Here is a 25,167-nt window from a genome sequence, read left to right as displayed (position 1 = left end):
TCCCTCCCTCCCCCTTCCTCTCTCTCTCTCTCCTCCCTTCCTCCTTCCCTCCTTCCCTCCCTTTCTTTCCTTTTCTGTTTTCTTTCTTCTTCCCATCTCTCTTATTTTTCACATTATCTTACTTCCTCTACCTTAAATTCTTCCCCCTTTCTACATGCTGGCCCATCCAAAGAGAGGCAGTTCTGATAGAGAGTGAACTACTAGAAGGCTGGTTTTGAGAGGAAATAAGTTAGCCATGTGATTATATTAACTCTCTCCAGTCAAGAGAAACTTAGCTGGTGGTTTTCAGGGGATGCCCACAGATTGGAGCCAAGAGTGCCTAGAATCTGTGCCATGATAAGATCTCATGTGTGGAATATCTCATTAGATGACTATAGGAATTCAAATATAGAATTTGGGACCCAGAATGAAGCTACTCATGGCCAGAGACCACACGTTGCTCAGATTGCTGCCCACACCTCATTCAACTTCCCCAACCCACAAAGGGATCAGTAGCTCTCAGCACATGGGTAGGAAATCACTAGTCCATGGCAATCACCTGCCAATGGAGCTGCAGTACCCAAGCATGTGTGTGTCTTTGGCTGTACTGGATGCTGCCTGGCTGTGCTCCAAAATATCATCTATCTCACCTCCTCATCCATGATCTACCAGACTTCCTGTTGCTCTATATCCTTGTCAATGCTTGGGATCATCAAAGCCTGCTTTTTTCCTATTCCAAAGGGCTTTGAAATTTTATATCTGTTTCATCCTCATAAAACTATGATGCCTGAAAGTTGTGATGGCTCTCAAGGATTCCCTGGTTCTGCATCCTCATTTGAAGATGGTGAACCTAAGGTCCAGGCAAGGGAATTGAGTTGCCTGAAGTCCCACAGCACTTGGATCTAATCTTCAGCAATCCAGTTCTGTCTCCTCTTCAACAGAGGTTTCAAGATTCATACCCCATAGACCAGATTAGGCCATGAACAATTTCAGTTTGTTTGGTCCTCACTTGTTATCTTCTTTCATTAGTTGCCAACATTTACATGACAGAAGAGTTCATATATTAAAAATCCTAATTCTTCTTGGAACTCTTTAAAGGAAAACATCAGGCCCTCTGTCCAAAAGGCAACCTGGGACTGGAACAGAGTCCTACTGTTGTTTGCCCGGGCATGTAGCCTCCCCAGGGCACACCCCACTCAGCTAACCTCACCACTCAGGTTGTCTGCCTGGACCCTGCAGGCCACTGAATTTGCATCTCCTAATCTTCAAAATCTTGCTTCCATATCACAACACAATGCTGACTCTTAGAAATCAAGGATAGAAGAGCCTTTTAGGATCACTTCTCCCCAGAAGCCTCATTTTGGGCAGAAAAATGAAATTCTATCATGGTAACTCTTTCTCAGTTTCACTTCCTAAATGAGTTTATGCAAAGAACAGTTTTCCTCTGAGTTCCTGCAGAGTTAATGCTGAGAACAGTTTTCCCTTCATTTTCCAGTGTTAAGGCCCAGTTTTATGTTGTCCCCATCTGAATGACCCAGAATATTTATAAACAACCTGCCTGCTATTATCTCCCTTCCCCATGGCATAATTGCAGCTGAGTCGCAGGCCACAGGAGTTAAGTCATGAGTCAAAGGACAGACCCAGGGGAGGAGCTCTCACCAGCTCTTTAACTTCTGGCACTGTCCAGATTCCAGTCCTGCCCAGGTATCCTCAATTATGCATGATTTGAGTCCACTTCCATTGACAGCAGATGGGGGATTGGCTGTGGGGCTCAAATAAGCTTCTACTTCCACATGGAACTTGAGTGTCTAGGTAAATGCATTAAAATAAGAAGAAAAATGCAATAAATAAGAAGAAAAACATACTTATGTATCTGATTTGTTTTACATTCAAGGAACTTTCTTCACCTTTGTCCAGGTGTGATCATTTGATCCATAGAATTACCTGTATCCCTTTCCCCACCCATCCAATCAGCCAACTTCCTCCCTTCAGAGAAATATCTTTATTTTTATCTTCTTCTGTTGTATTTATTAACCATCTATCACTGGTAATAAATCTTTCCCCCATTTTTTAAAATCCCCCCCCTTTTTTTTTATAAAACAGAGCCTCTTGTTTTGTTTTCCATGTTTTGATTTTTGTTTTTGTATTTCAGAAATGATAGGCCTGTGTCAGGAAGTTATTTGGGAGGGTCAGTCGGGGTAATGTTTATCGTTTTTGGACACTGTGTTCACACAACCTTGTTCAACCAACAGGATAGCAAAGAAAAGAGGAGGGACTTAGGGGACAGACTGGCAAATCTCCACTGAAATTCTGTCCAACCTGAGTGCCCTTGGGCAAGCAATTTAAAACTCTTACTCCCTGTTTCCTGTTCTTGAAAATGGTAATAATATCACAACCTCAAGGAGTTACTGTGTAGAATGAAAATAAGATGATGTAGGTGAAACACAGTGGCCACTGCCTGACACATATTACCTCCTTTATCCCTTTCCTTCCTGTTTCCAAGCCTGCAAGCCAGGTGCAGAAAGAAGTGCTGAAAAAGCAGGATGCCTCACTTCCCAAAGTGTGTTCTGAAAGACACTAGGCCCAAGAAATGGCCCGTGGAAATAGGTTAGCAGAGTTTGGAAAATAATGTATACCTTAGCCCCTTCTGGAAATCCTCAAGCAGATTATTCAAGGTTCTGAGAAGATCTGCAAGAAAGAAAGCTGACTGGCCTCGTTAATCCAATGCTACCACTTGTTTAAGGGCCCATCCCGATGTGTGATTCCAAAGTCCTTGTTGTTAACCCTGTCCCATGCTTTTGGACTAGAACGTCCTTGAGGGTTAACAGTGCCCATCTGATTATGAAACTTTGGGGTGATTCATGTGACCTGGGAATATTTTTCTTTCATAAGCAGAAGGAGACAGAGTAGAGAGTTCACTTTCTGGTGTAGCCTCATAATTTTTAAAGCACTTCTCATACTACAAACATGCCAAACTCTATCCTGTCCTGAGCCTTTGCAGCGTTCTTCACTCTGCCTGGGGTTCCCTCTTGCCTCAAACCTTTGTATGAGTGACCCCTTAATATCATTCAGGTCTTAGTTTAAGATGCTCTTCCTGGTGGATACTTCTGTACAAAATATCCTGCCCCTCCTCGTCAACTGTCACCCTCTATAACTGAACCTTGTTTTAATGCCCTTATTGCATACATTATAATCTGAAATTGTCTCATTACTTTTTTGGAGGCACATGTCCTTCCTCATCAAAGACACAGGAAGGCAGGCACCTTCTATGAGACGTCACTGTACCCCCATGTTTAGAATAGTGTCTGGTGCTGGGCTCGGTGGCTCAGCCTGTAATCCTGTGCCTTTGGGAGGCTGAGGTGAGTGGATTGCGAGCCCGCGGGTTCAAGACCTGCCTGGGAAACTTGGCGAGACCTCATCGCTACAATAAATCAAAAATTAGCTGGGCGTGGTAGTGCGCGCCTATAGTTCCAGCTACTCGGAAGGCTGAGGCAGAAGGATCACCGGAGTCCAGCAGGTCGAGGCTGCGGTGGCCGAGAGCGGCCACTGCACTCCAGTCGGGGCGACAGAGTGAGACTCCAACTCAAAAAAAAAAAAAAAAATAGAATAGTGTCTGGTACTCAGTAAAGCCCCCAGAGAAGGTCTGTTGAATAGATAAATTAGTTGATTACATTCCACCCTGTTGACAATTCTGAGAAATAAATCATTTTATTACTTCTCTTTACAGATAAGGAAACTAAGGCTCAGGATGCTACATAGATCTCCAAAGTCAAACAACTGATAAACGGCATAGCTGGTGCTGAAGCCCAGATTTTCCTGATCAATAAGTGCTGTGCTCTTGACATTCTAGGAAATGAAGCATTTCAAAGTTTCATTTTCCTAGGTAGAAGAACACTAATGTGCCCAAATCAGTGGAAGGAGAGTGCTGTTTTTACCTCAGTGGCTCTACAGCTTAGAGAAGAAAGTCATCTTTCCCACTGTGTCCTCATAAGAGCCCAGGTGCCTTCTGGGAGTGTAGAGCAAGAATGCCCAAACTGTTAGGCACAGTTCAGAAGAACAGCTTTGGAGCTGGTAGCTTACAGAGTAAATCTATTTAAATTGGAACCATGTGGCTCCTTCCACTGGTGCTTACACAATGGGAACAGATGCATTGTTTGGTGTCAAAGCTCTTGCATTGATTCTAAAGTCACAGCTTCTTTGAGGTCTCCATGTGGTGTGATGCTGAGGCTGTCAGGAGTAGGAAGAAGGACAGAGAACTGGAGTATCTCAACAAGTGTTACTTAGTGCCAGGGGCTCTGTATTAAGTAAGGGGAATGTGGAGAGTTGCAAAGCCCATATTAGTCAGGGTCTGAGACCTAAATTAAATGTTTGCCCTTTTCTGAGTATTTCTTAAAGTTCATTAGTCTATGATATGTTTTAGAGGCTTTTAGTTCCTTCCTCTCCCCTCTTTGTTTCGCACTATACTTTTGAGTAGGGGGTAGAGGATGGGGTCAGGTCCCAATAAAACCCTCACTCAGTCGCATACCCTGAAACCGACATCAAGACAAAACTAGAAAATTATTCTGAACATGGCTTGGCCAGAATTTCTCCTTGTATTCTAAATTAAAGCAAGAATATAAAAATCTTGACATTCTGGATGCAAATCTAGCTGTCTGCACATACTATTAGACCAGGTGTTGGGGTGGATACAGTCAGAGAGGCAAAAGTCAGAAAAGACTGCCCCCTAAAAGTTCTCAGTGTTAGAAATCAACCTCTGTAAAATAGCTTGAGAGCTATTACAAAGCACCATTACCATTTGTTTCTTGCTGTTTAGGAAACATCTGCCATGCACGGCATTTTTATTGGCAAAGTAAAATACACCATGATGAAATAGGCATTATCTCTGCCCTCAAGGACGTTCTATTCCAGAAGCATGGGACAGGATTAACAACAAGGACTTTGGTATCACACATCTGAATGGGTCCTTAAACAAGCAACTTAATCTTGTTGGTCCCCAATTTGTCCAACTGTAAAATGAATAACACTTAGCTCATAGGGTTGTTGTGATGATAGAGTGAGCTCATGTATATAAGCCATCAGTAAATAGTAACTAGTGTTACTGAGTGCTTACGTAACTATAAGGGGAATGATTATCCAAGCACACGGATTTTGTGTTGTTTCTGTTTGCATTCTTAAAGATTAGCATGTAACTCAGTACAATGGTGGGCACCAAAGACCTGTGTTTTTAATGCATCAAGCATGAGGCAACAGCAATAGAGAAAGGAGGGTGGGGTGCTTGAGAGGGAGCACACCTGGGTACCTGAGAGAAAGCTTCCTACAGAAATTTACATGACACATTAGACTTGAAGAATGGGTGGAATTCAGGCTGTCAGAAAGGTAGAAGCAACTGCAGCAACATGCAAGGCACGGTTCCTGTACAGCCTCACTACTAATTTGTAAGTCACTTTACAGTTTATAAAAGACTTCTACATTCTTTGACTGAGCTGAGTCTCATGGCTCTATGAGGTTGCCCAAATCTGAGAGCACACTGAAGCTCAGAGAGGTGATGAGTCCCACAGCTTCTAGGTCAAAAAGCATAGGTATATTCATAACGTCAGCTACCATTTATTGATGTTTAGTATGTGCCGGGAATTCTTCAATGTGCTCTTTTTATTTTGTTTTATTTTATTTTATTTTTTAGAGACAAGATTTTACTCTGTCACCCAGGTTGGAGTGCAGTGCTGCAATCATAGCTCTCTTCAGGTCCAAATCCTGAGTTTGAGGGATCTTTCCTGTCTCCATGTCCCAAGTAGCCAGGGCTGCAGATGCATGCCACCATACCTGGCTAATTTTTAATTTTTTATATAGATTCTGAGTTGACTCTGTTTGGTAGATTTGGTAGATTCTATGTTGCCCAGGCTGGTCTCAAACCTCCGGCCTCAAGTGGTCCTCTTGCCTTAGCCTCCCAAAGTGCTAGAATTATATTTGTGAGCCACTGTGCCCAGCAGGAAGTACTCATAAAATATGAGGAAACTTTTAATCAAACTGGTGTCTGGCAGATAGAAAACTCAATAAATACTCACTGTAATAACAATAATCTCCTTGTCACAAATGGAAAAACAGACTCTGCAAACTTTGAAACTTGATAACATATAAGACTGTTAAGTGACAAGATTTGAAACCGGATTTGTCTGTCACCCTAACTTGTGCTCTGAATGATACTCTTTAACCACTACCTCCAGAGTCCTCTTCGCCGCACCAGCACCTCTTCCTCGCCTTCGTCTCTGCCCTCTGAAATTTTAGAGAGAGAGCAGCTTTTAGCCTTTATCTTCCAGCTGGAGTGCGGTTGTCCTGTGAGAAGACTTTCTCTTCCCTTCTTGTTTCTTTCGTCCCCAGCTGCGTGCACTTCGCATGTGAGGCCAGTGACTGCCAGGAGCTGGCTGTGGAGAATGCTTCTCTCAATTGCTCCAGCAGCGACCGCTACCATGGCGCCCAGTGTACTGTGAGCTGCCAGACGGGCTACGTACTCCAGATACAGCGGGATGATGAGCTAATCAAGAGCCAGGTGTGTGCAGGTGCTGCGCCCACAGCCCCGCTCCAGCCAGGAAAAGCTTACTGGGTATTGACCATGATCTCTTCTGCATCCCCAGCACTGGAAATAGTGCTGCCACATAGTAGGTGCTCAATAAATATGTATTAATTAAATGAATGAGTGAATCAACCAACCAGCCAAGCAATCTGAAATCCCTAAGAAAAGGGTTCCTTTGCAGAACAGTGTTCCACACAACACTTTCTGTGTTTTTGTGTAGGTAGCAAGTCTTCAAGATCACGGGCTGAGTATTTTGGAATGAATCTCTTAAAGTCAAAACTGCTGTAATTGAATAAGCTGCTTATGTAAAAAGTGAGCCCTCTGTCAATGAGGTGTTCATTCATTCATTCATTCATGCATTCATTTGTTGCAAAGCATCTGTTCATTATTAATCAGATGCAGTACTGGGTGCTTTAAGAAAAAGATTCATTAAGACAAACCCAATCCCTTCTCTGAAAAAGCTTAGTGCCTAGTGGGGGAGGGAGAGTCAGGCAGTTCATGACTAATGACCTCACAGTGAGAGAAACACAGGAAAAGAAAGTGCAGGGTGTTGTGAAAGCCATAGGGAGATTCAAGGCAAGTGCCTCAGAAGAAGTGACATGAAAATAGAAAGCTAAATAGATAGGCAATGGGGTTGAGGAAAAGGACAAAATATATGCCCTTGGCAAAGGCAGGAATAGTATGTGAAAGACCATTACTGAGAAAAAAACATGTCACAGATGGAAATCTTTTCTTTTTCTTCTTTCTTTCCTTCTTTCCTTCTTTCCTTCTTTCTTTCTTTCTTTTTTTCTTTCTTTCTTTCTTTCTTTCTTTCTTTCTTTCTTTTTTTCTTTCTTTCTTTCTTTCTTTCTTTCTTTCTTTCTTTCTTTCTTTCTTTCTTTCTTTCTTTCTTTCTTTCTTTCTTTCTTTTTTTGGTATGTGTGTTGGAGTCTCACTCTGTCACCAAGGCTGGAGTGCAGTGGCATGCTCACGGCCACCACAGCCTTGACCTGCTGGGCTCAGGTGATCCTTCCACCTCAACCTTCCAAGTAGCTGGAACTACAGGCACACACCACCATGCCCAACTAATTTTTTAAAAAATTTATTTATTGTAGAAATGAGGTTTCGCCAAGCTCCCCAGGCTGGTCTCAAACCCGTGGGCTTAGGCAATCCTCTCACCTCAGCTCCCCAAAGTGCTGGGATTATGGGCGTGAGCCACCACACCCAGAAAGAAATCTTTCCTTTTTCTAAACTCAACCAAACAGTGAGGTTGGAGGGGCAAGCTGGGTCCACTTATGCGGGACCTGTCAGCTTAGTCAGGAAGAGTGGGGTTTATCTTTAGGGCAAGAGAGAGCTGTTGAAGGAAGTGACCTAGTCAGAGATCATAGTTGACAAAAGCTCTTCTAGCTGCCCATGTGGGTGTGACTTGGAGTCCAGCCAGAAGACAGCAGGGAGTCCCCTCAGGAAGTCATCAGTGAAACTTATGGAAGATAGTTGGAACGATGTGACAGAATGTTGCTTTAGTCAGATGTTGCTGCAAGGTCTCAGGCGGAGCATGGGAGAGTGGAATGAGTTGGCAGTAAAGGTCTTTTCAGACCTAGGATTTGAGGGTTCCAGAGCGCTGTTGCTAGATGCACCTTTTTCCTTTCCTTATTTGATGCAGCCACAAGACTTTGCTTTCATACTGAAAGGACACAGGGCTTGTTTCTTATGGCTGGGAATTCCTATCTGTACAGAGCTCCTGGGCTTGCTTGTCTTAGACACCTACTTCGGTGTGTGAGACACAGCAGGTTTGAACTCCTGTGGAAACAATTAGACTGTTTTGGCAGTGAGAGACTTCAGTCTTAAGCACACATCTCTTTGATGTGTGCTTAAGAGGGGAAAATGTCCTTTGCTTTTAAAATCCCAGATCAACATTTGGCATCCCCAGTCCCGTGGGGTTTGTCGACTTCCTCCTTGAATGAAAGCCTCCAGGCTGCCGATGATCATCCTCTTCTTGGCTCTGTAGCCTGACCTCACCCTTCCACCTATGCAGCCCCACCATCTTCTACCTTGGCTCACTTCTCTTTCGACCCTTTCATTTCCCCCAGGTTTGTTGCTTCTTTATGTCTTTCTTTCTTGATAATTGATCCATCAAATCTCAGAGTAGAGAGTGGTTCTTAGAGCAAGCTTTGGATTCAATTCTTTCTTTTTTGCCAGTGGGAGAACTCAAAGGAGGGAAATAACTTACCTGTGATCTCATACCATGGAGGACAAACATACAGATCTCCTGTGTCCCAGATTATTGCCTGCTGTATGCCAAGCACTACAGCAGGCTCCTGATAACCTTCTCCAGAGCCAAGAAGACACAAAGATGTGTCTTTCATTGGTGTCTTACCATTGCACCATGTTTCAGACTCTTTTATGAAAGAAGTCACCATGCCTTGTGAGGTTTTTGAATCTAAAGGCTATCATCAGTAGAATAGAAATCATGATCTGGGAGACTCCACAGGTAACAGTGAAGAGTATAGCCTTCTGGCTCAAGTCCCACTTATCCTCTTTCCAGCTTGGTAACTTGGAGCTAATCATGTCATGTCTCTGAGTCTCAGTTTGTGCATTTTTAAATGGAAACTGAAATATCTAACTCATGCAGTTGTTGGGGTCATGAAATGAGCTAAAGTTAAACACTAATCATTGATCTCCTGGTGCCTGGACAAGACTCTGAGCTGTTGCCTAGGGGAGAAGGGCATTTCCCCATATTTGAGGCTAGATTTGCCACTCCTCACTGTGCCTCTGTCTTTCAGGTGGGACCCAGTGTCACAGTGACCTGCGCAGAGGGCAAGTGGAACAAGCAGGTGGCCTGTGAGCCAGTTGACTGTGGCATCCCGGACCACCATCATGTCTATGCCGCCTCCTTCTCCTGCCTCGAGGGCACCACCTTTGGCAGCAAGTGTTCCTTCCAATGCCGTCATCCTGCACAGTTGAAAGGTATCATGAGCCCCTTTTTCTCAGTTCAGCCCTCCTTTGTCTATGGGAAACCAAGAGGCTGCTTTAGGCCTTTTTTTCTGGGTCTCTTATACTGAGAATTGGATGGAGTTTTGTCTGTGCTCCTGATTTCTTTCTACCAATTGTATTTATGTAAACTTCCCTGCTGTGCAGCTAAAAAAAAAAATAGAGTATGGATAAAAATGACAGAAAAATCCCCTCCAAGACCTTACAAATCTTGCAAAAAAGAAAAGAAAGGAAAGAGATGAAAGAAAGAAGGAAAAGAAGGAAGAAGGAAGTGGGAAAGAGAAAAGAAATGTACATTTGGGACTGATGCAACTAGTTCACTCTGTATGATTAAGGCCAGTAAGCCTAAAGAGGTTAGTGTTATTATTATTCCCATTTCACAGAGTAGGAAATCAAACCTCTGAGAATTTAAAAACTTGCCCAAGACTGCACTACAAGTGGTAGAGACTGCACCGGAACTCAGATATATCTTTCTCCAACATTGACTGCTACTCTTTAAGAGGGGCTGGCCGGCCAAAGTGAAGCAGGTGTGGGCGGGGGCATAAGAGATAGTCTGGCATACTAGGAAGAGGCCAAATTTTGGAAAAGAGTGAGTGGCTAGCCTGGGTGTTTTAGAATGTTGGGATTAGAAATGCTGTTAGAGCTCATCAAGAATAACCAGATTATTAGACATACTGAGAAACTAAAGTCTAGCAAGAGAAAGGAAGGAACTTGTACAAAATTGCAGAGCATGTTAACAGCAATTTCAGGATGCATGCTCATGGCTTCTAATTGATTATTGGATTTCAACATTGCACCCAATTTTCAGAGGTTCCAGGACACTCTTCTTCACTGTTTATGAGAGGAAGCATTGCCCTTTATCAAGTACCTTAAATAATACCTAACTTGAGCATGGGATCTCATCTTTGGGTCCATCATTCTATAGCATGTGCATGAATGGTCTTTTATGGGGGCATGGAGGACTTGGAGGGAGGTCTGTGACTTATCTTAATAAGTCAGTATGCATGAGTTTCAGGCATTTTGATGAGTGGTGAGGATCAATAGTTTTACCTATTTTATGAGGGAATACATGACTAAAATATTAGGAAACACGTATGAACTTGCATCTCTTAAGGGCAGTAGGTGTATCTAATCCCTTTCCTTGTTACTGTCAGTGAACCCAGGACCTAACACATAGTAAGTCTTAATAAAAATGTATTGACAGGATGGATGAATGACTTCATCAAAGAAAGAAACACCACAAGAAGCAATTATTTTAACAAATGAGTGAAATGTCCAGCATTCTCACTAAACAGCCCCCAAAGCAAGGCAGAAAGCACTTCTGGGACACATTCCTTAACTTCCCTCATTTTTAACCCAAGATTTGAATTCGAAATTATAAACATTGTATTTGAACTACTATGAAGATTTAGGTCAAAGAGAGGTGAAGAGATGAGTGGAAACTATGGTGGGGGGAGGGAGATGGAATTAACCGTAGCAAATATCTGTCTGGGAACGGGGAAACACCCCATATCAACAGGGTGCCTGAATGAAACACAATTGTATACCTAACCCTTAACTGTACCCCACAACTTCATAATAAAAAAATAAAAAATAAAATTAAAAAAAAAGAAATTATAAACCTTCTAACTTTCAGGCCATCTAAGTCCAATCCTTAGCCCCATTTACCCAGATGTGGAATGTAGTATTAACTACAGACTAGGAATTGAACATAATTTTCTCAATCAGAGGCCCTTGGGAAATGGAGGTATATAAATTAGCATTGATTATTACAGCCCTCATTGTGGCTGCCAATAATCTTTAATCAGAGTGAGGTAGACCTTCGACTGCCAACTACGGTTATGGGGAGGGTCATCTGGCTGTGGAAACAGACGGTCCTAGGAGGACCAGCCTTTTGATAGTTGGTGATCCCAACTTTGTTCTTCCCTTGTTGTTTTTTTGTTGTTGTTTCTTTGAGTTGGAGTCTCACTCTGCCACCCAGACTGGTGTGCAGTGGCACGCTCCCCGCCACCGTAGCCTCGGCCTGCTGGGCTCCGGTGATCGTTCTGCCTCAGCCTTCCGAGTAGCTGGAACTACAGGCGCGCGCTACCACACCCGGCTCATTTTGATTTATTGTAGAGATGAGGTCTCGCCAAGTTGCCCAGGCGGGTCTCGAACCCGGCAATCCACTCACCTTAGCCTCCCAAAGGCTCAGGATTACAGGCTGAGCCACCGAGTCCGGCTTGTTCTTCCCTTGATAATACAGGGAAATATCCCTTCAATTGCCATAATGACCCACCAGGACCAGTTACCATTTCATACACTATGGTTGTCAGCAACATCTGGTGCTCAAATTCCTATTCTGAGGTTTCTGCTTGGATCTACTGGCAGCAAGGACTGGGCAAAGGTCCTTGCTGGCCCTCTCTTAAGCTTGGTAATGCCATTTGATTTGCATCCCTTCTCAAGTCAGCGGATAAAGAGATGATCAAAACAGCTTTATTCCAATTTTGTTTGTATGTTACCCTTTCCTCCCTTCCAGCCTTTATTTTTCCTTTTCTCATAGCATGGTTTAGGCAAAAAGAGCAATAATTTTAGAATCAGAAATACCAGGGCCCCACTCCTGGCTCTACCTCTCAGCAACTGTTTGATCTTGGATAAGTAATTTTATATCGATGAGTCTCAATATCCTCATTTGTAAAATAGGCTTACAAATAGGCTTACATGTGGAAGCACCACATTGAAGATTAAAAGAGATGATGTGTAAAATGCCAGTGCTGGAGAAAGTGCTTAGTAAATACGCATTTTCTCCAAGAGATACCATCATAAAGATCTGAGCAGTGGCTGATCTCCCAATACCTGACATCTGTATCCTACGGAGTCCCTGGTGCTGGGAACTGTGGAGACATGTTCTATTCACCATGTTCCTCCCAGGACACAGAGGTTAATGTCTTCAGAAGAGCAATTGAGTGTAGTCCCTGGAAACCCTGGTACACAAGTAGTACCACAAACCCAATTGCCCTTTATAGTCCAAATGCATTTTTCTTGAATATCTTGCCCATCACTTAAATTCTAAATCCTCCTCAAGATTATGCAAAACATCTTAAGAATTCAAAACCTTAAAATCACTTCTTCTGTTAGGGTTCTTTATCAAATGAGCACTGTAAACACAGGCAGAACTTTTTAAAAAATGCATGAGGGGCAAATCCTCTCAAATTTAAAAAAAAAAAAAGCTTCAAAATCAAAATCATTAATTAAATGCCTAAATTTGCCACATTATTTACATCACCAAGTCAACCCTAACTACACTCAACTATATTGAGTAGATTTAATATTTACTATGGAATGGGGCTTCTAAAATAAACATGTCATCCTACCCCCAGCCTACAAAGATCTTTTAAAAGATTTACTTTCTACTCCTAGCTCTTGTGGTTGCCTTTTCTACTCCAGTTTGCCTATTTTACTTCAGATTTAAAACAGCTTTTATTCACTAGTTTCCATAAGATACCTAATCCGTAGAGCATTTTCTGACTTTACTGAAGATGAAGTGTGGGCTTAGGTACATGGAGTGTAGCCACATTCTGCAGTGCTCAGCATTTAACTCTCTTGCTTGCCCTGGTGAAATACTGTAACTTGTGTTTGTCATTTGCACTCTCCATCCTTGCTTGCGTGGCAAGTGTCCAACATTCCAACCTCCTCTCTTCCTCTGCTTAGGAAGGATTCTCCATCAATCACACCTGAAAATGGCTGTATCTTAGAACATTCTCTGTACCTTTGGAATGACAAATGAGACTCCTTGTTAAAGAAATCTGAAAGTGAGGGAAACCACTCTGGAGAGTGGGGATCAGGTGGGGATGGAGAGATCTTATTTTTGCTAGTCCTTCATTTCAGAATACTCTGACAGTCTAAATTCCTGACTCTACAAGACTTTTGTCTCTGGACAACAGTTCTCCTTTGGCCGTGCTCATGGTGAAAGCTCCCTAGTGAGGTCAAGAGATCACTTAGATGTCAGGTAGACCTGGACTGAGCCCCAACTCTAGTTTGAGCAGCAACTAGTTTTGCCCTCATAGGGTCTCCATTTTATTTTTCTTAACCTACAACATGGAGTTAATGATGGATTGGATTATGAAGAGGATCAAGAAGATGGCTTCAGTTATTATTCCTTGGTCTGCCCCATGTACACATTTATGGAGAACCATCGGTAAACTCCTTTCAGACTTATTTTTTAATTGGACAATTCAACAATCAAAATATAATCAGATTCACCTAGGCTGCAGTTATGAGAGCCCAGTTTTACTGAGCAATTGACATACTTTCCGGGGCAACCAAGCTTAGCTCAGAAGAGTGGTTAACATCTTTGGGATCCCAGGAGCCTACAAATGTGCTTTCAGAGCTAAACCCAGCAGAGGATTGCATGACTCTCTTGGTGCCTCCACTTCTTCTGCCTCAACTTTTCCCTGAATTTCTCTATACCCCATGCTGGAGAGTTCTGGTGAGCTGTTATTAAGAAGGCAACAAGTCTGAAATCTGCCCCCCATTTTCCCTCCACCTGGCCTTCTGCTCTAATTGTGTCTTTTGTCCTTGATCTGTCTTTTGTAACTTTCGTTAAGATCTGTTCCTTACCAAGAGCAACCAAAAACTATTTCCTTGTAGTCCCAGCAGTACTAGCCGTTGGCTAATTCAACTTCTTAGTTGCCTTCTTGACTTATTTCAGTACAGCTAGCTTCATTTTTGTTTTTTGTAAACAATATAGTGGCCAATATCTTTCACATCCTAGCATGTTAGAGCTGGACAACAACTCAGAGATGGCTTTGGTTTGTGGCTAAACAGGTTAAGTGTCTTGTTCAAGGTCACAGATAAATTCATAATATTGTATACATTCAACAAATGGATATTGAAGACCTACTATGTGTTTGGTAGTAGGCTAGGCTCTGGGAATAAAGACTGAACAAGATGAAACCTTTGCCTTATGATGTAAGCAGTGCCAATATGATGAGGCAAGTGTTTAAAAAAAAATAGACTGAATGCCTGATATTTCTCTCCTTGGGTTCGGCTCTGTGTTAATTTCAATCTTTAAGGCACTCCAAAAGAGATTTGGTCTTCTGAGTAGTCTTTTAAATGAAATAATAAAAATAAGTTCCTCTCTTTTGACACTGCTACAAGTTAATGATTGTTTTAATGCTCACTAGAGATTTAAATTTCCTTAGCCACATTTGTAGACAGTCTGAGCAAGATTTATTTTTCTGATTTAAAGAGATGAACAAGTGAAGATATAGGGTCCCCAACCTTTTTAGTAACTAATTTCTAATATCAACACCTCTACCAGGAGGTGTTACCCTCTACCAGGAACTCCAGGCTCAATTATGCCTTTCCCCGGGGAACAGAGGAATGAGGATGTCAGATATGAAACTGACAAAAGTCAACGTGGCTCTTTCTCTCTCTCTCATTTATTTATTTATTTATTTATTTATTTATTTATTTATTTATTTATTTTTAAGTCAGAATCGCACTCTGTTGCCCAGGTTGGAGTGCAGTGGCATGCTCACGGCCACCACAGCCTTGACCTATTAGGCTCAAGTGATTCTTCAGCTCAGCCTTCCAAGTAGCTGGAACCACAGGCACACACACCATGCTCAGCTCTTTCTTTTTTACTGTAAGGATGAGGTCTGGTCAGGTTGCCCAGGGTGATCTTGAACCTTCAGGCCCAGGCAATCTTCTCACCTCTACTTCCCAAAGTGTTGGGATTACAGACATGAGCCACCACGTCCAGCAACATGGGTCTCTTCTAAAGTCAATTATCATTGTGAGCAACTGGAGCTCAGTCCCTCTGGGAAAGTCTGGGAGACAATATAGAGTATTTCTTAGAGTTAACTGCAGCTCTGGAAACTAGCACATGAATCCATCCACTCTATCTCTGGATGAATGCTGCTTCCAGGGTCATTGCCTCCTCAGTACTTTAAGCTTGCTTTGTGTAAGGGCAGAGCGTGCATCCATGACTGAACAGAAAGTCTCAGCAGGAGAGTTGTCAGTGCAATGAGCATCTTTCAGAGTACAGAGGTCAATGCCAAGAAGATGAGGAAAGGGCATAGACAGCATCTATCGATCACAGTCTACTTTCTTCATAACTATATGGTAGATACAGGGTAGTGGCTACATCTAGCACATGGAGACACTGATTCTGCATGGCTTATATGTCTGTATCTCCTGGAGTTTGTTGGGGAGACGTATCCATGGTCCTGAATCCCCAGGTTCTGCTATAGTATACTGCTAACTCCTGTTTACCCTCTCCCAGAATGTACATTTCTAGTTTGCATTTTCTTTCTTGAGTAACATTTTGCAATTTTTATGTCATCATGCCACAGAAGAACCATGACACTCACTTCACAATTTACAATTTGCATACCTGATATGGTGTACGTTTTAAAAGTCACAAAACTTTTTCCACAGACATTTGATCCCTCTTGAGCAATTGGCAGAGGGGCCTTTTATAGTCCTCCTTTCCCACTAAGCTTGTACTATTACTGGGCACCCCAAAGCAATGACTACCCCAATTACAAGGGCAATGCTAAAATGAGTTTATACACTCTTTGGTGTTCTGGAAGCCTCTCTGCTTCTATGGAAGCCAAATGAATCAACCTTCTGTACCCTTTGCTCCTTTTACTTGATGTGAGAATATCTGTAGTCGTCAGTATCACAATTTATTAATGTGGAACCATCTGTGGGGTTTACAAATACCAAATTGCTTTGTGCTCACCAGATGAATCACACTGATAAAGAAAAAAGAAAATAAAAGAGTATAGGAGAAGCAGAGGTGCTTACACAGTACTCTCTCTTTTTTCTTTTCCAGTTTCTTTTCCTTCCTTCCTTCCTTTCTTCCTTCCTTCCTTCCTTCCTTCCTTCCTTCCTTCCTTCCTTCCTTCCTTCCTTCCTTTCTCTTTCCTTCCTTCTTTCTTTCTTTCCTTCTTTCTTTCTCTCTCTTTCTCTCTCTTTCTTTTCCCCCTACTCTTTCTTTGAGTTGGGGTCCCACTCCATCTCCCAAGCTGGAGGGCATGTGGTTTCTGTGCAGCTCATATGGTCCTTTCAGTTCTGCTAATGAAAGTAAAAAGGCTGAGAGAAAGGAGAGTGGGTGGAAGTGAGGAAAGAAAGAAGGGAGAAAAGGAGGGAAGAAGTTAAAAAGCAAACAACGACACTGGCACTTTAATGGGCACTTTTCGTAAATGTTTCATTTCATCTTCTCGACACCTTGAAAGGCAAGAGCAACTGTTTTCTCTTTACAAATAGGAAAATTGAGGTTTGACTCTCCCAGAATGGATAATAAGGTCTCTGCTGAGCATATAACCAACTTCCCATTAACAACACCCATCTCTGTAGTTAGGCAAAATTATTTTTGAACCTGTTTTGTCTTGCGCTAACTATAAGAACTTGGTTAGGTCAAGTTGCCTGATTCTCTGAGTCTTCATTTCCAAATGGGAGTTGTCATACTAAGTGCACTGTTTGTTGTTAAAATACATGAGACTGCACATCAGAAGCACTTAGAACGTAGTAAATGCTTAATAAATGTCAGTTTCCTCTCTATCACTTTAGTTCTCCAGGCTTCAAATCCCCACACCTCCCACATGCCCCCAGCCCTAGTTGTCAACACCACTCTGTAATAACTGGGGAGAAGAGAGTTAGGTGGAGAAACACAAGTTTCAGGTCCTTCTCTAATTGTCTTGGGGAGGTTTCAGTCAGGCTGTGCCTCAATAATGTATGAGCTGGCAGTGAAAAGTCTAACTCCTGTGTTTTACTTTTACTTGCAACGTTCCCCATCAGGCCAGCTTCTCGATGGCAATCAGCACTCTGTCAGAGCTGGCACGGGCTGCAGGGGAAGTGCTGCTCTCTCAGCTGCTTTGGCAAAGCTTCACTGAGCACTGGGGCCTGAACAGAAAATCAAACCTCCTGATAACACAGTGTTGTCACTTCCAGGCATTGGTAGCAGGAAGTGGGAGAGGGATGGGAAGGGCAGAACAGATACAGGGGTGCAGAGCCCAGGGCAGAGTGGCAGCTTGAGGTTGTACACTCACTGATATCAGAGCTTGTCATAGACTCTGGCAGGAGCTCATGCTGTCAACTATTAGAAGGCAGGTACCTTCATCTCTGGGCTCAGATGCCCACCTGGAAAGCAAGGAGGGATTCAAGGATTGTGAAGGTCTCCTTCCTATACAGTGCAGAGACTCAGGATCAGCAGTCAAAAACCTTGAATTTTAATTCACTGTAGATGTAGAGTACTCCACTCTCCCAGTTTGGTTCTCCTCTTCTTTGTGGCAGCTCTCTTGATCTCCCTAGGCATCTCCACTGGAAATGGAAGGGGTTGGAATTCCACATGAGGGATCCTCTGTTTCTTCAAGTTAGCTAAAACAGACAGCCTGCGCACAGAGTGTGGCTGTCAGACTCCTCCCTCTGCTAATCCTACCTCCCTGTGTCCCCCAGGCAACAACAGCCTCCTGACCTGCATGGAGGATGGGCTGTGGTCCTTCCCGGAAGCCTTGTGTGAGCTCATGTGCCTCGCTCCACCCCCTGTGCCCAACGCAGACCTCCAGACCTCCAGGTGCCGAGAGAACAAGCACAAGGTGGGCTCTTTCTGCAAGTACAAGTGCAAACCTGGATACCACGTGCCTGGATCCTCTCGGAAGTCCAAGAAGTAAGTGGAACTGGAAGTGCAAACTCAGTGCCTCTGGGGATGAGAAGAGACAGGGTCCACGCCTGATTGAAAGGAAACACTCATTTATTTGCTGGAGGCTATGCCTGCCATTGTTCATCCCATTCTGTTCTGTGTGAAACTAGAAGGACATAGTTAATAACATTAGGTTTGAGTCAAACAGAACTAACTTTAAGTTTCAGCTTGATCTCAGATGACTTTACCTTTCTGGGCTTCCATTTTTCAACAATAAGGAGGGACTACAGAAGAGCATTAAGATAAATAAATGAGGATGTGTATATAACATGTTTGTGAAGTGCCCTGCCCATAGTCCTGCCCATAGTAGTTGTTCAATAAATGTTGGGCATGAATAGCATCATGATGCCAGCCCCCATCAGAACACTCTGGAAGGAAGTGAGAGGACCAGGGACTGGAGGGGCATGAGTTTTATCTCAATCTACATGGAACTGAAAGTCTGACATTTCTGCCTGCTCTTGCTGAAGGAGTTCTGTGAATGAACGTTCCTTAATCCTTATGCTTGCCCTCCTCCCACCCAATAGGACAGGTAAGGAATCAAGAATAAGATATGGAAATGTGGGGCCAGCTGGTGATGTTTGGGGAGGGCATGGGTGTAGCCACTTGGTCCTTGAGATGACTCTTTTAAAAATCTTTTCCCTGAAGACGGGCCTTCAAGACTCAATGTACCCAGGATGGTAGCTGGCAGGAGGGAGCTTGTGTTCCTGTGACCTGTGACCCACCTCCACCAAAATTCCATGGACTTTACCAGTGCACAAATGGCTTCCAGTTCAACAGTGAGTGTAGGATCAAGTGTGAAGACAGCGACACCTCCCAGGTAAATCTCCTAGAACTTGAGATCAATTCTCTGGTCCCTTTCTTCTCTGTTTACCAAAGACCAGCTGGTACTTTAAGAACCACTTTCTCCAGAAGAATGTCTACATAGGCCCAAGTTGTATTGTGGCAATTTTGCCAATGCAGAAGTTAAAAAGCTGGGCTCTAATTATCTTCCTTTGTATTCTCTCTGAGGCTCATTTTCCTCCCTATGACATCATATTTTACTTGTTCATATATTCTTAGCTTTGACAATTTTTTTTAGCATTTAAACCCTTACAAAGGGATTCATATATGGAATCCCAGTGTATGAAGTTGATCAAAGTTAAGTTACTCTGATAGGAGTAACCATTACCACCTCTGTGGGTCCTTGAAGTATTTAAAATCACAAGACTGGCACTATCTTTAGACATCAATTGGCTCCTGAAGCATGAAAAGAAAGGGGACCATATTTAGATTAGAAGTTCAGCTTTGAGAAGAAAGGGAAGGCAGAAGGAGTTGACCAGGTTTGAGTTTTATCTCAATCACATGTAACTGAGAGGAAGTCCGACACTTCTGCCTACCTCCGCTGAAGGAGTTCTGTGAATGAATTTTCTTTCATGCCTACACATGCCCCCTGCCACCCAAAAGAACAGGCCAGGAATCAAGAATAGGAAAGGGAGATGAAAGGCCAGCTGGCTCTAAAGAGACCTTAAGTCCACAAGAAACCCCACCTCAAAAGAACAAGCCATTCCAAGTTGATCACCCAAGCCCCGTGTTTCACAGGTGTGCACAGATCCTCAGCACACCTGGCGTTCAGTCAGTGGGCCTCAGTGCAGTTTTAGTCTTCAATCTGTCTTCATTTCATCTTTTTTATTTAGCATTAGCCTCCAAATGCCAGGCACTGCCAAACATTCCCAACTCCTCTTGCTCCCTCTCTTCACATCTGAGCAATTACTAAATCCTACCCATTCTCCCTCCAAAACATCTCCCAAAGCTGCTCTCTTTTGTCCTCAATGCCACCAATCCTAACTCAGGCCAACATCCTCTCTTTCATGGGTTACTGCAGCTTCTCGATCATGTCCTGCTTTCACTCTTTCCAGGACAGTCTCCAAATTTCAGTCAGCGAATTTGAGTGATTATGACAATTCCTCCAATGAAAGTCCTTCATGAGCCACAGACCCTCACATCGCTTAAAATCCAAACTCCTGAGGGTAGCATCCAAGACCCTGCCCCCATCACCCATGAGACTGATCCCCCCTTGACTCTGCATTCTCTGCCTTAAAGAATTCTCCTTCTCACCTTTGTCAGCTACTTGACACCTCATCTTCCTTCACAATCTAGCCCAGGAACAATTTCTTCAGGAAGCCTTTCCCAACACTCTTTCCACTGGTGGGTTTGTTGCCCTTTTGGGGATTCCCCAGTCACAGCTTGACCACACTGCATTGTCATTGTCTGCTTTCATGTCAAATTCTCACATTAGGCTGTGAAACCTATTCCTTACTGCATCTTTAATCTTCCCTGTGCCTTCAGCACTTAGGACAGTACCAGACACCCAGTAGGTACTCAGGAAATTACAGCTAAACCAGGGGCCTGAGGAAGGGCCACAGTGAACACCAAAGCCAATGTCTTCCTTTCACAGATGAAACAACCAAGAAGACTCAGAGAGGTTACTCAACCACCCAAGGTGACACAGCTGTCATTGACCGAGTCAGAATCAAAATCCAGGTTCCCCTTCCCCCTAAAGCATGGATAGGCAGAGTCCAAGAGGCACCCTCTGAGAATCCTTGATATTGTACACTCCTGGGTGTCTCCGTGTATTCACCAAGTCATTCCCATCCCTGACTGCTGGGGAAGCAGAAGCCAGTGTCAGAACAAGCAAAGGCCAGAGATTACCACGGCCGCTTGCAGGCTGATCAACTTCCTTCTCACTGCCTTACATAAAACTGTTGCTAACAGTTACCCAAACTGCTGAGCCAAATAATATTCTGGCTGTGGTCATGTTATCAAACTGAAATCCAGTCTGCCTGAGGCCTGCCAAGTAACTTTCATGGCCAGTTTGTATTTAAAGGAGAGGAAAATGTAAATTTATCAGACGACTCAAGCAGCTCTGTTTGGCAACTGGCGGAGAGGCTAGACGCAAAGGAGCAGGGTATTGCTTGTCTGCTCAAAGAATGAGGGAGATGTGCCAAATGGGCTCCTAATACAATTGACGTTTCTACTTTGTACTGAAAATGAGTTTCCTCTACCCTCAGACCAGGGGCCTGAGAGCCAAATCTAGTATTCACCTCAGATCCCCTCTTGCTGCCTGTAAATACAGCAGAAACGAAACGTACAGCCTGGCGCATTTTGAATCAAACAGCTTGAATGGAGTAGGAATTCTTTGCTTTCCAAACAAGTTTCAGCTCCTAGCAGGAAAAGACAGGGGCTACTTCAGGGGAGATTCACACACCCTCTTCCACTGCCGCTATAAGCAAATAAAAAGACTGCTTTATTCATTCCTTGTCTGGAATAAGGCTGGATCTAGAGTCTGAGTTCAAATCCCAGCTTCACTTCTTACCAGTTGGAGGACTTTGACATGTTACTTAACTGTTTAAACTTCGATTTCCTTGTGTTTAAGATGGATGGAAAGAATATTACATACCTTTTGTTTTATTTGTGAGAATTAACTGAGTTCATAAGAGTATGGCATGTCTAGGGGTGCCCCCTAGAGTTGTATGGTGTACAAACCTGCGCTGCCGTATGTGACAGCCTCAGGAAGACACAAGCTAGCTTAAGGTCATTCCAGTGGAGGGGGGCCTCTTAAGTTCCATGTGGGCATCTAAAGAACCCAGAATCAAAGACAACAGATTGAAATTTAGCCTTCTGCTCTCAAAACTCAGAGAAAGGGGTGCCCATTCTGCATGAGGTCGGAGTGTGGAGTAGTGAGACCAGTACAAGCTATAGTGAAGCGTGGTCTCTTGTGCAAATAAATAGCCCTCTAGTTCCTCCAAACTAGCAGTGCCCAGTAGGACTTTCTGCTGTGATAAAAAAAAATGTTTCATCTCTGCTGTGCAATATCATGACCAGTAGCCACATGTGACTGAGAAGCACTTGAGACATGGTTACAGTGAGTGAGCAACTAACATTAAATTTTATTTAATTTTAAATAATTCAAAGTTAAACATAAATAGCCACACTTGAAATGGCTACCACATCAGGCAGTTCAGTTCTAGCATTTATAGTATTCATGTCTCTTTAAATTAAGACAGATGACATCAATCTTAACAGCAGCTCTTTTTTTTTTTTTTTGAGTGTCTGATGGGTTCCATGCCAGTAATGCAGACTTTCTTTCTTTTAACAATTCACAACAACAAGCACTTGAAAAAAAAATCCCCATTTTACAGATACAGAAAGAAGGCTTGAGGAGGCTACCTTGTTGCTCACGGCTACAAGTTAGTAGGTGGCATTCTGTCTGACCACACACCCTGCTCTCTCTATTGCTCCCAAATATTTGCAGGACAGGCTAGTGGCAAAGGGCAGGGATCCCATCCCCAGGCGACTGGAGAAGAGCTCTAATTGCCTCAGGATTTAATCCAGCTCAGATGCTCCTGAGCTGGTTGGGGTGATAACTCAGGTCTAGCTCCCTGGGAGAAGCACTGTGGGGATTTTTAGGTGATTAGGGGAGTAGCCAGCTTTGGGATAGGGATAGGGTGTTTGGAAGATTCATGCAGCGAGAAATGACAAAGGCTAAAGGTGATATGTAGGCTGGGCACAGGAGCTCACACCTGTAATACTAGCACTTTGGGAGGCTGAGATGGGAGGATCACTTGAGTCCAGGAATTTGAGACCAGCGTGGGCATCTCACTCTGTTGCACAGGATGAGTACAGTAGCTTAATCACAATGATCTGGGCTCATGACAGCCTTGATTCCCTGGACTCAGGCTATCCTTCCACCTCAGGAGGAGTAGTGACATGTGCTGTAGTCCCAGCTACTTGGGAGGATGAGGCAGGAGCATTACTTGAGCCCAGGAATTAGAGGCTGCAGTGAACCAAGACGCTTGGGTACCACTGATGGTACCACTGCATTCTAACCTCGGTGAGAGAGCAAGACCCTGTCTCTAAAAAAAAAAAGTGTGTCATGGATTAGCATTGCACTTAATGGTGCATCTCAGTGCCTGAACAGGAGCAGAAGAGTGGGCGCAGAATTCACAATACATCCAGCCCCTTGCATGAGCACAGAGACTATAAAACCCTTGCTGCCACATGTGGCCCTGCCTCTGTGGGCTCGGCTGTGGACGAAGCACAGCTCTTATATGTGCAGTGCCTTGGCAAGCAGGAGCTTCTCGTTTCAAATATTACAAAATATTTGCCCAAGCACCCAGGGCGTCCTAGAAGAAGTCAGAGAAATCAGACCCATAGGACACTAGAGCTAGGCAGGATCTCAGAGACACCTGCTGCAACCCACTTATTTTATAGATGGGACCCTGAAGCCCAGAGGAGGAGGAACTTAACCTGAGTCACACAAGCTACTGGCAGAACCAGATCTTAAACCAAGTCACTGCACAAGTCATGCTTTCTGCCCATTCTCACTCCAGGGGCAACATGTGACCCCTGTACTTTACTTGGAAGAAGCAAAGTACATGTGAAGGCGTTGACTAGGGACAGAGGGGAATGAGCCACAGCAGCTGCCATTTAATGAGCACTTACTACATGCCTGTCACGGGACTGAGTGCTTTACACTGATCACTTCATTTAAGCCCCATGATGATTGGCATTGCTGTCCCATTTTAGAGATGAGGATGTGGGAGTTCAGTGAGGTAAGCTGGTTCGGCCTATGTTATACAACTTGGTGGTGAAACGGAGAATTCTGTTTTGAAGCCAGGCTGCCTCCAAAGCCTAACCCTCTATCTCCTACACTCACTGCCTGGTTCTGTCTTGCTGTGATGCTGCCACATTTCTCCCTGCCACTATTTGGTTTATTTTCATTTCTACTTGGGAGAGAAAGTCTAATTCTTCCTCTCCTGTCCTTCCCCCTCCCATTCTTCCCTTCCATCATGGTGAAGACACAGAGGCTGATGGTCAAGAGACATGGATAGTTCTGGTATTGGCAACTTGTGACTCAGGCACATCACCTTCCCTCTCTGGCTGCTGCTGTTTCTAAAATGCACTGTTGGTTGGGTTGATTCTGAAGTTCTCTTAGAGACAGCACTGCAGAGATATTAAGAGCCTTACCAAACACTTTGAGAACTCAGGATGTGTGTGTGTGTGTGTGTGTGTGTGTGTGTGTGTGTGTGTGTGTGACACTTTAAATGTGTCACATAATCTGCCTCCCTTGATTTTCGTGATGACTGTCTCAGGAAGTAGACTCCATGTCCATTTAGCAGTCAAGAAAACTGAGGCATAAGGAAGTTAAGGAAAGCTAAGGAAATTCTCCAAATGCGCACAGCTAGGAAGTTACATTTGAACCTAGGCAATTTGACTTAAGCCCATGCTCTTAACCATGCATGACACTGGCATCATTCAGAACCTCACCTTTTCACTTCCTAACAGACACTCAGTTTCCAAGTCTATTAAAAGGACATATTTTTCTACTCTCTACATTGTGGGTGTTTTATTTGTTTGTTTGTTTTCTTTTTTTCTCTAAGAGAAAAATCTTGCTCTGGTGTCCTACCTGGAGTGCAGTGGCATGCTCACTGCAGCCCCCGATTCCTGGGCTTTAGGCAGTCCTTCCATATCAGCCTCCTCATAACTGGGACTTAAGGCACCTGCCACTGTGCCCAACTTTACATTGCTAAAATAATTTTTGAAACACTGGGCATATAATAGTTATTTGATAATATAAGTTTTATATGCCTTCAGCTCTCTGTGGGTCTGTGTAGCTAAAGGCATAGGGAGTTGGAATGGGTACAATATGCTTTTGTACAGACAGGTGCTCAGGCACAGAGAGTCAAACTGTTGAGAGATTTCACCTTAACATGCATAATTGTGCCTTTGGAGCCACACATACCCTGCCAGTTCCCTGACAACATCTGGAGAAAGCCTCTGATATTCCCAGATCCTCAAAAATGTCAGATCTTCTCTGGTCAAACCAGACTTAGTCAGCAAGGATCTACTCTGAGGGTCTATACCAGGTGATAGGCAAGGGCTGAGTGTGCCAAGATCTAGTCTTTTTTTTTTTTTTTTTTTT

The 25,167-nt window shown here is 43.6% G+C and overlaps 1 protein-coding gene across 1 annotated transcript in view; it reads left to right on the top strand.

Annotated features, from left to right (window-relative positions):
* PAPPA (pappalysin 1) overlaps nucleotides 1–25,167 on the top strand; it is a 164,252-nt gene that overhangs the window by 102,805 nt on the left and 36,280 nt on the right. The window contains exons 8-11 of the mRNA XM_008061425.2: nucleotides 6,355–6,523; nucleotides 9,310–9,493; nucleotides 17,963–18,173; nucleotides 18,852–19,023. Coding sequence (XP_008059616.1) covers nucleotides 6,355–6,523; nucleotides 9,310–9,493; nucleotides 17,963–18,173; nucleotides 18,852–19,023 — 736 coding nt within the window. The remainder of the gene's footprint in view (nucleotides 1–6,354; nucleotides 6,524–9,309; nucleotides 9,494–17,962; nucleotides 18,174–18,851; nucleotides 19,024–25,167) is intronic.

This window comes from Carlito syrichta, unplaced genomic scaffold (assembly GCF_000164805.1).
Source record: "Carlito syrichta isolate Samal-C Ts95f unplaced genomic scaffold, Tarsius_syrichta-2.0.1 Scaffold94731, whole genome shotgun sequence".
Lineage (NCBI taxonomy): Eukaryota > Metazoa > Chordata > Mammalia > Primates > Tarsiidae > Carlito > Carlito syrichta.
The sequence above is the reverse complement of the archived record's forward strand: the minus strand, read 5'-3'. Positions and strand labels throughout refer to the sequence as shown.